Below are 11,140 nucleotides of genomic sequence, written 5' to 3' on the forward strand. Positions count from 1 at the left end.
TGGTACTTCCATTTAAAGCCCGAAATGGCTTGTGATCCAAATACCTGAAGGAACACTTCTCCCTACACCAGTGTGCCCAAGAATTGCGAGAGACACTCTTTTCGAGGTGGCTTTCCTTCACTCTGTGACAGCTAGAGTCCTTTCTGTTATGTTTCCCCCTTTGTGGAACACTGTCTCTCCAAATGTGTGTCTGGTACAGATATTGCTATCATTTCAGTGTTCAGACATTTTAGGTTGATCAGTCTGTTGTATGTTCTTTACTGCCTTTTAAGAACATATGGAAAGTCATGCTGCATCAGACCAAAGGAAGAATGAAGAAAACTTTCAGGTGCCTTGAGCCAGGTGGTTCTTGCCATCCTAGCAAAGGGCATATAGCCCTTACACTCCAAGCAGGAAGACATTCCATAGGTAGTACCAGTGCATTCTGTTTCCTTTAGATAAGCCTTGTGTGGAGGCACATTATTTCTGTTGTAAGATCACTTACAAATATAGAAACTGAACACAAGGGAGCACACAGAAGTGTTCCTATTGCAGATCCTCCAGGGAGCAACCTGGGCAGTTAACCCACAGAGCTTCAACCCCCAGTTCCAAACCCAAGCTTCAAACACAACATTCTCCTGTCTGTCCATCCAACTGTAAACTCCAGTTTTTCGTAAGAAATAAACAGAGCATATTTTATTTTGCATTGGATGCATACCAGTAAGCTTCTTCACATTACTTCCAGCCAATCCCCTCCCCCCCCGCCCAACACACACACACACACACACACACACACACACACACGTTTGTTAGTACAAAGAGAAGTGTACACTGGATATTCCATAGATTACTCAAATGCTCTGGTAGTCTTACACTAATAGGAGGCAAACTGTGGTTCGTTTTTATCTAATCTCACTGAGGCTACCCAGGGATAAAAGCCAGGAAAAAGTTGCCAGCTGTGTTGCTTCCAAAAGAATCCCGTTTGACTAAAAGTCAGTCAAAGTGAAATATGGTTCAGCACTTGTGGGACAATCTTATGCATCTTTACCTAGAAATTTCACTGTGCTTAGTGTGGCTTACTCCCTATTAGGTGTATTTGGCTCTACAGCCATAGGCAGACTTACTTAGAACTGACATAATTCATTTCTCCAAATTAAAATGCAGTACATTTCAAGATGAAGAGGAATGCCATACATTCCAAGAGGAAAAATGCCACACATTCCAAGAAGAAAAAGGAAGCTGATGGTATGTATAAACACAGTTCACAAAACACAAGTCAGGAACATAAATCCTTTTCCTGAAAATGTCAGTGTCAATTTCTCAACATTCCAAAACCATTCTGCTAAATTATTTGTGTCATACCACATTAATTGGTAAACTGCATCCTTGCCACAGTGCTTTTAAATTTATTTATTTATTGCATTTGTATGCCACCCCATAGCTGGAGGCTCAAAGGGCAGCTCAAAGTGCAATATATATAAATATATAATATAAAATACAAATACAAATACAAATAAATAACAATAGCAATTTACAGAAAGGTCTCACTTTTCTATAGCCACATAGCTTGAAAAAGTGATGACTTGAAAGATACAGTAGGCAGATGGGCTTTATGCCACACAGACTATCCACATACAGGAAAACTCACCCTTACCTCCCTGCCAAAAATAGTTTGGCTCCTAATGGGTAACTCTGGCTGATCTTCTATCTAAATATGGTTATTAGAGCTTTCTAATATCTCTTTAGTTAAAGGAAATGGTAAGAACTCAGGGGTTTCTGAAAAATGCTCTTTTTATCAACCAGAAGTGGGCATCTTCTAGTCTTTTGGCCTACAACTCCTATCTGCCCAAGCTAGCATGGCAAATGATGAGGGAGGATGGGAGTTGAAGGCCCAAACATCAGGAAAACCCCAAATTCCTCCATACTCCATAATTGACAGATTCAATTTGTTGAGTGTATGTTTAAAGGCAAAGGCTACATATGCACAGCATGCTGAACCTCACTTTACTGTGACCAAGAATGATACTCATTATATTTTAACCTCTCGCATAGCTAAGAAGAGAAGTTTGGAAAATTTCAGCTTCTGTTTAGTTAAGCCACAACTTTCCATGTTGTCCAAACCATGAACAGTGGTTCACATTAACTGTGGTTAGTTTAAACAAACCAGCATCAGAAACCATGATATGAAATTGCTAAACTAACCATTAAACAGTTTGTCTCTACAGAAAATTTACTGCAACTGGTGAATTTGGCAATAACACCTTGCATAGCCACCAGTAGGGTTTACTGGGTCTGCAACTCAATCCCAAGCCTGACCTACTACTTGGAGTTATGGGAGGAAAAGGATGATAGGAGAAAAGAATGATTCATATTCCCACAAACAGATCAGAATTTGACCAATGTCCAAATTCTGTCCCACCCACCACAGCTATCTCAAATCACACTCGGCGTTTCGTTGGCTATCTCACACCGCACACGGCCTTGTTGTTAGTTGCTTTTGCTCTTTTAAAGAAGTCCTTTACACACACAAGGGTTGCTGGGTGATGTTATTCCAGAATCAAAACAGTGAAAAACATGTTGTAAATTATGAGACATCAAAATATTCTAGCGAAGATCCAGTTTGCATTTAGGTGATCTTAAAATGCTTTCTAATTCAGTTAACAAATTACCCGCCATCTGAATTTACATAAATCAGGATTGATATATGGCAAAACTGAAGATCTTCCACATAAACTTCAGAATATATAGGAAAGCACGCTATTTCCCTTGTATACGAATCTGTAACTGCCATACTATCTTACAAAGCTGTAACACTGCAGTTTGGAGTAATATTTGATGAGGAGAGTTTTACCCAGTCAATCTTTCTTTGGGCCCAGTCTATTTAATATTTCAAGTAAAATCTTATTGTCTAAAGATCATTCATAACCGAATATGTAGTTTTTTAATTAGTTTGTCAAATCAGTGTACGAGCTTAACAGCTATAGGTAAGTATGCATATTTTAAAACATAAACAATAATAAAATAATAATTAAATAACAGAATTCTAATAGATAGCATTCAGACCTATTCTGCAAAACAGTTGTGGCACACATACTTCTTAAAATAGCTAAAATATTGATTGGTTCCTTTCCAAAAATCGCTTAAAAAGTCTTATTTTTGCAGATATAATTTACTTTAAATGTAAGATACAGTAAGTTCTCTTCACATGTTTAAGTCATATTGAAAACTATTAAAAGTCACTTATTCAGTCAGAGAGATATTGTGGTAAATGAATTCTAGGGCCAAAGATAAGTTAGATTATCATTATCATTAGGTCACCGTACTTAAAAATGCTAGCTCTAAGGTACATTTGGCACAATCCAAACAAAAAGTGCCACTCCTGGGTTGAATCCTGCTCAAAAGGCTCTTCTTTCTTACAACAACTTTCCTGGAGGTATGTTAAAGGGAACTGGAAAAGTTTCCAAAATGCATACCGACAGACAGACAGACAGACAGACAGACAGAAGCGTATTATCCCTTTGATCTGGCCTTCAATTGCCTCTTTTCTACTGTTTGCAAAGACTTGACAACATAGGCAACTTACTCCATAAAGACATCTTTTTTGCTATCTTATCAATCATCTGCAGCTAGTTATAACTTTTAAGGGTTAAGCACATGGACTGAATTGGCTAATATTGTACTCAAGTACATAGGAACCTACATGATCAAGATTTAAGTGGTACAAACATTATAAAGCTATAATCACTAGGCCAAATTTGTGTTCACCTACAAAGCAGTTAAAAGTTGCTAAGTGTGTTTCTAAAAACACTTAGCAACACCTTACAGATTATTGTTTAATTCCACTAAAACTAGTTATCTGAATGTTAAGATATGTCATCTTAATATATTCATTTCTTTTCCAGCATTGCATTTTAGTTTCTTATTAACAGCATTTTGCCTTCATCACTAAAATATGAATGCTACTAAGGGCTGGGTTTCCTCATTAAGTAGATCTACATAGGAAAGTAGCTCTACTAAAAGTACTGGTGTACCATATTTATAAAGGACCATCAATGAACATGGCTTGTTGCTGCATGCTGCCAAGCCAGCTCTGACTTATAGAACCCTATGAATAAAAAACACACCAAAATGTTCTATCTATGACAGCCCTGCTCAGCTCTACTAAATTCAAGGTTGTGTCTTCCTTTATGCATTCAATCCATCTCTTATTTTGTCTTCCTTTCCTTCTTTTGCTTTCAACTTTCCCTACCATTATTGTCTTCTCCAGGGAGTCTTGCCTTCTCACGATGTGCCCCAAGTATGACAGCTTCAGTTTTGTCACTTTTGCTTCCAGTAAAAGCTCCGACTTGCATGAACATGGTACTCTAGAGAATTAACATAAGCAAGTTGACAAGTCCCTGCCCCTCAGAGCTTACAATTTCTGTGGGAAGATGGCAGGAAAAGTGAAGAAAAGTTTAGGGTGACCAGAAATTAATATGAATGCAGTTAGATGCTCTTAGGCTTCAAACAGATTTTGGAGAGATATCTGAAGGGGGGGTGGGATGGATATATGTCCTGGAAAGCTTTGACTATAGGATGGCATTTTAAGTTTTAGGAATAGCAGGCAACAAGGGAGAAAGGGCAGCAAGTTTTAATGGCGCTTGAGATGCTGTTAGTGGCCTATTTTTCAACTTGTGCTTAAAGTCCAATACAATACATGCAGATGTGTACAATAAGCCATATTTAAAAAACCCCTGAACCTGTATAGTGAAAACAGTTAAACTGTGCAGTAACTGAAAGGGAGCATAAATCTTCTACCTATGACACTACTTCACAGCACTGGTACCCACAACCAAAACATTTTCATGCACTAAAAATACTTTGCACATCAGTCCACTCTTTGAAATGCTCTTGCACTGAATTTATCAAATGAGTTCAGAGAGCCACTCAAAACCAGATCAGAAAGCAAAACAAGGAGAAAACTTGAAACTGCGCAGCAACACTAAACTACTGTTTTCAGCTCACTGTGCTTGCATCTACATCTGTTGAGCATCACAGTTTTAACAATGGACTCACCGGCCTACTGCTTTCAGCATCCCTGTTGCCAAACACAATAGGGGCAACTACCTTACCCTGTCAAGAAAAACAATACCATGTGCATTCATTTCCAAAAAGCATGCTAATGACAGGCAACAATGCAGCACCCTTTTATCTATGATTTCTAATGGAAGTGTTCTTAGGTTCTGAATCATGGTGTTACATGTCCAAGCTTTGAGCTTCAACACTGGGATTTACTGGGGGATTGGGGAGGTTTAGAAAGCAGAAAACATGAAGAGATGATAGAGTTTCTCTATTATAGGGCATGGAATCCCCAGCCTATCTACTGCCATGCCACTGACTTCCAAAACAGGCACTGACTTCCAAAAGAGCATCTCATGCTAGGCCAGGTGTGGCACAGCTGGCGCGGGGTCAAGACAAGGAAGGGACTCACTGACAGATAACCCAAGGCCAGGATTCAAACTTCCGAACGACACCTTCGTGGGGCGTGCAAATGTCGAAGTTGATCACAGCTAGTTTCAAATTTGTATTGGTGGCAGCACTACTCCCCAGCATTCAAAGAGGGGAGAGAAGAAAACCACAAGAAAAAATCGGATTTCTTTTCCTTTTACAGTTTGGGGCGGGGGCGGCGTTGCCATCTCCAAAGTTTCTGCCCTGCTTCTGGAGCGCAGTTTACGCGTGCCGTTTCCAGGCTTGGCAAGTACCGGGGGGCGACGGGGAAAGAAAGAGTTCTTCGGAAAACACACAGAGCCACTTTCCCCAGGCACGATAGCAAAGGAGCGGTTTTTACCTGTCCCCCGAACCAGCGGGTGCGCCGTGCTGTGCAGCAGAGTCCAGAACAAAACGTGCCTAGGAATCCAGCTCATCGTACGTCCCTTTCGGTACGCTGAGGCGGCGGCGGACGGGCAAGGAGGGAGAGACGGCCCGGGGGCTCCTCTCTGGGGCTTGTGGGCGGGGCGGGGGGCTGCAAAGTGGCTCGGAGGCAACTGGGAGTCCAGGAGACGGAGAAAGAGAGAAGGAGAAAGTGTGGCAAGAGGCCCCGCTGGAGGCAGCCAGCGCAGCTGCGCCTCGGCTGCTCCTGGGAGTGTGTGTGTGACTCACTCCCCTCCGCCTCAGCCCTGCCTGCAGGGGAAACAGGAAATCTTAAAAGTTCGCAAACAGCTGCGCAGGACTTTCTTCACTTTTGCAGTAGTTCCTTCTCTGGCCCGCCCTCCTTCCCCATCTCCTCTTTGCCCCCGCCCCACTTTCTGGCGAGGCTGCGACGTGCAACCTCTTCGCGCAATGCCGTGTGTCAGTCAGGGGCCCCTCAGGCCAAGTCCCGCCCTGCTGCTGCCTCTGCCGCCGCCACCGCAGGGGCCCTGTTCGCACGCTGCCAGCAAGCGCACGGGAAGCGGCGGCGGCGGCGGCTGCTGCATGCGCCTGCCCGCAGCGCGGTCTGTGAAAGTGGCTTGCTGCAGCCGTGCGCGCTTGCCTCGCCTCCCCCTCTGGCTCTCCCGCCCCCACGACGCAGCACTCACGCGCACGCGAGCGCAGTGCCGCGTGTCGAGCATTGTTGCCGCGTTTTCACGTGCGCAACACGAGTGTTCAGGGCTTGCTCACTCGGTAGTTCAGTAACGTGGATAGATAGGGGCCGTGGAAGTGAGTCAAAAGAGCCTCGCCCTGTGTCCATGTCTTGGGGTTAAAAAGTCAACTGGGCTCGCATCAAAGTGAGTCGCTGCCCTCCCCTTTCCATGTCCCTCCGGCCATGTAGGTTCCATAGGGCTGTCTGAGGACCATCCCCTACTTGAAGGTATCCTATGCTTTGAAGGGGTGTCCTGTCCAAGGCCTGGTGGAAAGCTCAGAAGGTGCCCGTCAGGCAGTGGACAGCAGATGGAGCAAAGCTTTTCAGCTTTTCACAGCCTCCCACGTGATGGGGAGCTGTATTGTATATCTGAAGTATAAAAGTTATTTCTACATCTGCTTTTGGCCATAAATATTAGCATGTGCAAACTTTAAGCAAAAAGACATGCTCCTACTGCCTCTTTTTTTGGTGCTGCTTGCCCTTTTCTTGCTACTTGCAGGGAGCAATTCACAAGTGGTTTCCTTATATACATCTCTCTTAGATGTTTGTACACTTCCTACTGTTCACAGGTTACATTCACCCTTTCTCAGCTTGGTTCACATATTCATGCATGGAACTTGAGCCTGTTATTCTGTGTCCTGCACTCAGGGATGATTAAGAAGAGATCCTGGCCCTCCCCTGTGTGACAGCCTTTCAAGTACTTGAGCAGTGCTATCCTATCTCCCCTCAGTCTTCCAGGCTAAACATACCCAGTTTTCTCTCCTCAGAGGGTTTTGTTTCCAGTCCCCAGATCACCCTTTTTCCCTCCTCTGAATCCTTTCCCTTTTCAAGAGGCTGTTATGAATACTATTTTAGAGGCTTGACCTGGTCTTGCACATTAATTTAGATACATGCAATCCTAAACATATGGCAGAGAAGTCCCATGATCTATTCCTTCAAATTATCTAAAGAATTGGCACTGCGTATTTGTGCAAATAAGAAGTGCATGCCTTAAGGGCCATTTTTGGTAGAAAGGCAGGAAATAAATGCAATAAAGAAAGATCAGGCCTGATTCTGATGTGCTGTCCTCATGTGGGGCTGGATTGTACCACTGATGGAATGGGAGAGGAAGGAATGGTCCATGATGATGGGAGAGCATACACCTTACAAGAATGCAATGTGGCCCAAGCACACAGAAGTGGAGAACTTTTACAGACTTTTCATGGTCCAGGTCTAGCAGCAAACCTGGACAACAAAATTCCAGCCAGTGGCAACCAGAACTGAAAAGGGTTTAAAATTATTGGATGAAAATAATGCCAAAAAAGAAGATAAACTCCTGCTAGAAACTGTGATTTGTTGGTCATAATCTCAGGTTTATGGTCTCAAATAACATGCTTTCCTGTAATTGCAACTTCATCTCAGCTGGATTCTCAGCTATATATAATTTAGCTGGTGAGTGACTGTTTATACATTATTTATCTTGAATTGGTAATCCAGATTTTACCATGCCTGCCTATAGATGATTCAGTTACAATGAAACCTACAAAATATATTACTAGGGCATGTCTTATGCCTATTAATGCAAGTATAGAAGTGAAACAAATATGCATCTACATGGTAAGCACTTGTACACAGTGTTCATAAGCAATACATCATCTTGCAATATCAAGTATGAATGTTGACACATCATTTTTTTGCCCTTTGCATAATCACGCCTACTAGTTCAAACTTGTTCCTAGGAATGCATTCATTGCTATAAAAATGTTCTGCCTCAGGCAAGGGCATTTACAAAAGGTTACATGCAGAAAGGTTTATAAAAACCTAAGTTGAAATTGTCAGTAGTATACACTACATTATGCTTGTTTCCTAGTCATGATAAAATCTGAACAGCTGTTGTATATAATCATCTTTCACACAGCAGCAACTATTGTGAATTTAATGATGCATTTGCATTGGAGTAGAATTCATGAAAAGTTCCAGCCTCTTTCATATTTTAAGGCTTCTCTTCAGGTGTACATTGAAGGTACAGAGGCTGGGCAGCAGCAGAACCTGCCCCCTGCCTTCCATTTGTTGGAATGTGTTTCTGTAACATGCACCTGCATGCAGCTTGCCCTTTGTGACTGGATGCCCTGATTTTTCAGGCTTTCCATTTGCATAGAATTTAACCAAACATGCAGAGAAATACATGGCAAAGTTCTTCCTAGACACTAACTTATCTAGTGTAGCCACTTGTGAATTGCCAGTGGGGGAGGACTTTGTATCACTAAAAAAACAGGACCCAAAAAGGATACTGATTTGCATATAATTTGCACATGCTGATTTGTGTTTATTTGGAAATACGTCATTTTAGATGTAATTATAAACAGAAAAACTGCACATCTAATCTCAGTGTATGGAAGGCCAAGACCAGGTAATCTGTGGGCCTTGGTCAGTCTGCTGCCCAAGTGCTTGGCAGGCAAAATGATGAAAGGTTCCCTTCTCTAAGACCTTGTTGCCCTCTCCTAGCATTTGAAGTTACCACTTCCACTTTACCCAGTGCTGGGCCTGGGTACCAACAAGGAAGGTCAGCACCACATCCTGATTCTCCATGTTTGGATTTCCCTTCTTACTAACTTTTGCAAGTGAGGAAACACCATCCTGTTTTGAGGCCAATGCCAATGGTGCAGATGCAAGCCTAATTGCAATGCATGAGGGGACATTCTCAAGAGGGGAACCATGTGCCTTATGGTGTTATGTAAGTGTGCGAATAGGAACCAAGCCCTACTGGAGCAACATGGAGGAACATGCTGCAGTTCCCACTGCTGACATGTGGCTCCAATGCACTTTCCTGGAGTTAACTTGGCACTTGGGCTAAGAAAGAGAACTGTCTTGGTTAATGGGTGATATTCAAATCAAATCAAATCAAATCAAATCAATCAATAAGAAAGGTTCCCTATCTCTGCTGTACAGGCTCTGTGGGGCCAGGAATTGGTGAAGAGTATCCTGATGCAAAGGAATGTATGGAATAATATGCAAAGGAATTATGTATTGGGAGAATATGCACTGCAGGAGCAATGAAGCAAACATGAGCAGGCAGGTAGTGCAAGACCTGATTCAGGGCAACATTAGCTCTGTTTATCCAAGTTTCTTACTCTGCAGATCCCCATAGCTATGTAGCTCATCTGTTCTAAACTGCTGCTATCCATCTCCCTTGACAAACCAACTTTTCAGGGAGCGATGACTGTGGTGGTTGTGATTTTTATTCTAAAGGATGTCCCATTAGTGCCCATGGTGAGACACCAAGTCACCCCAACCTCCTAGAGGTTTACACAAATGGCAGCACACTGCAAATAAAGCAGGAGTGGGCAACTTTCATTTCTGTCAAAGGCCATATTCTCATATGGGTAATCTGGCTGGGCTGCATGTCAGTCGTGAGCAGGCTGAAGCCAGTGGTGGACAACGTCAAAATTGAATGGGTCACTGATTTTCTGCTATTTCCTTCTGTCTCCCCTTCTCTTCCTCCCCGTGGAGCAAGTGGCTCGTGCAGAAAGCTGAATGGATCACAGGCAGAAGGCTTTTGAAATTATTTTGAGGGCTGCATGAAATTAGGGCAAGAGCTGTTGCTCTCAGGTGCCCTCCCTTACAATAAAGTGTTTGTGTACTGATAGACAGAATCAACCTCTGTTTTATGGCCACAACTTTTGCTCAAATAGTACCTTTAGCAAAGCATATCTGGGCAATCCTTGAAATATTGTTCTAATATGATAGATGGGTGTGCTCCTCTTCAGTTACTTTTCAATTAATGGAAACTGTAACAGTTTAAAAAAGATTTAAAAGGGCATCTGTATAAAGGAAAGATGTCTTTGTAGTTTAATTGCAAGTCTGCCAGAATCTCGGGACAATTATGTCATGTTTCCGTGTGCTCACCCGTGAATGTAGCACAGGGTGGTGATGCTATCTTGACTAATGTACTATAACTGGGATTAATGATGTCATTTCATTGTGGGGACAGAAAGATATACCTTTAATACAAAGCTGTTTATTGGAACATGGATCGGAGTGCTATTTCAGATGGGGCAAGCTTTGGCTATTGGGCAGCACAGACACATAATAAGCGAAAATTGTAGTAGCAAGAGTAGGAGAGTTCCAGTGCGAGAAACATTCAAGGTCATATTGCTTTAAAAGGGGGTCTAGGTTAAGCCCAGTTAAGAGCATCCTTTAAATACCTAGTAAAATAGTAACTGTGTTATCAACATAGAACAGACATCCTGCTTCTTTTTTCCTCAAGAAAAAGGATTTGCAACTTTGGCATGCACACCTATTTCAGTGCTTATAATAATAATTGGTGTGCTAAATCAGTGAGCTGGTCAGATAGATATGAGCTCCTGAGAAAATCATACCAGATTCGGAAAAAAGAGCACTGGAGTGACATTCCTGCACACTCCACACACACGCGCTTGCTCACATATATCTTCCAACATAGCAGCCCTGAGAAGTTTCTGCCAATTGTTTTGTCCGTAAGTTTAACTGCATTTTAATTGGTGACAACTGACCCCATGGGTGGTCTAAAAGCACCTAATGCTGCATAACTGTTAAAGCTGTGAA

General features: G+C 42.5%; 1 protein-coding gene across 5 annotated transcripts in view; it reads right to left on the reverse strand.

The window, feature by feature from the left end:
• Nucleotides 1-6,195, reverse strand: part of TGFBR2 (transforming growth factor beta receptor 2) — a 65,170-nt gene extending 58,975 nt beyond the window's left edge. For 2 of the 5 annotated variants that reach the window (XM_044417481.1, XM_044417492.1), the window contains exon 1: nt 5,807-6,195. In XM_044417481.1, the coding sequence (XP_044273416.1) occupies nt 5,807-5,882 (76 nt within the window). In that variant the 5' untranslated portion in view covers nt 5,883-6,195. Of the gene's footprint in view, nt 1-4,228; nt 4,254-5,034; nt 5,092-5,806 lie in introns of those variants that run through there. The other 3 variants (XM_044417516.1, XM_044417525.1, XM_044417500.1) reach the window with 3 other exon arrangements.
• Between the last annotated feature and the right edge of the window lie 4,945 nt (nt 6,196-11,140).

The sequence above is a fragment of the Varanus komodoensis genome, unplaced genomic scaffold, assembly GCF_004798865.1.
Source record: "Varanus komodoensis strain SLA01 unplaced genomic scaffold, ASM479886v1 scaffold10, whole genome shotgun sequence".
Lineage (NCBI taxonomy): Eukaryota > Metazoa > Chordata > Lepidosauria > Squamata > Varanidae > Varanus > Varanus komodoensis.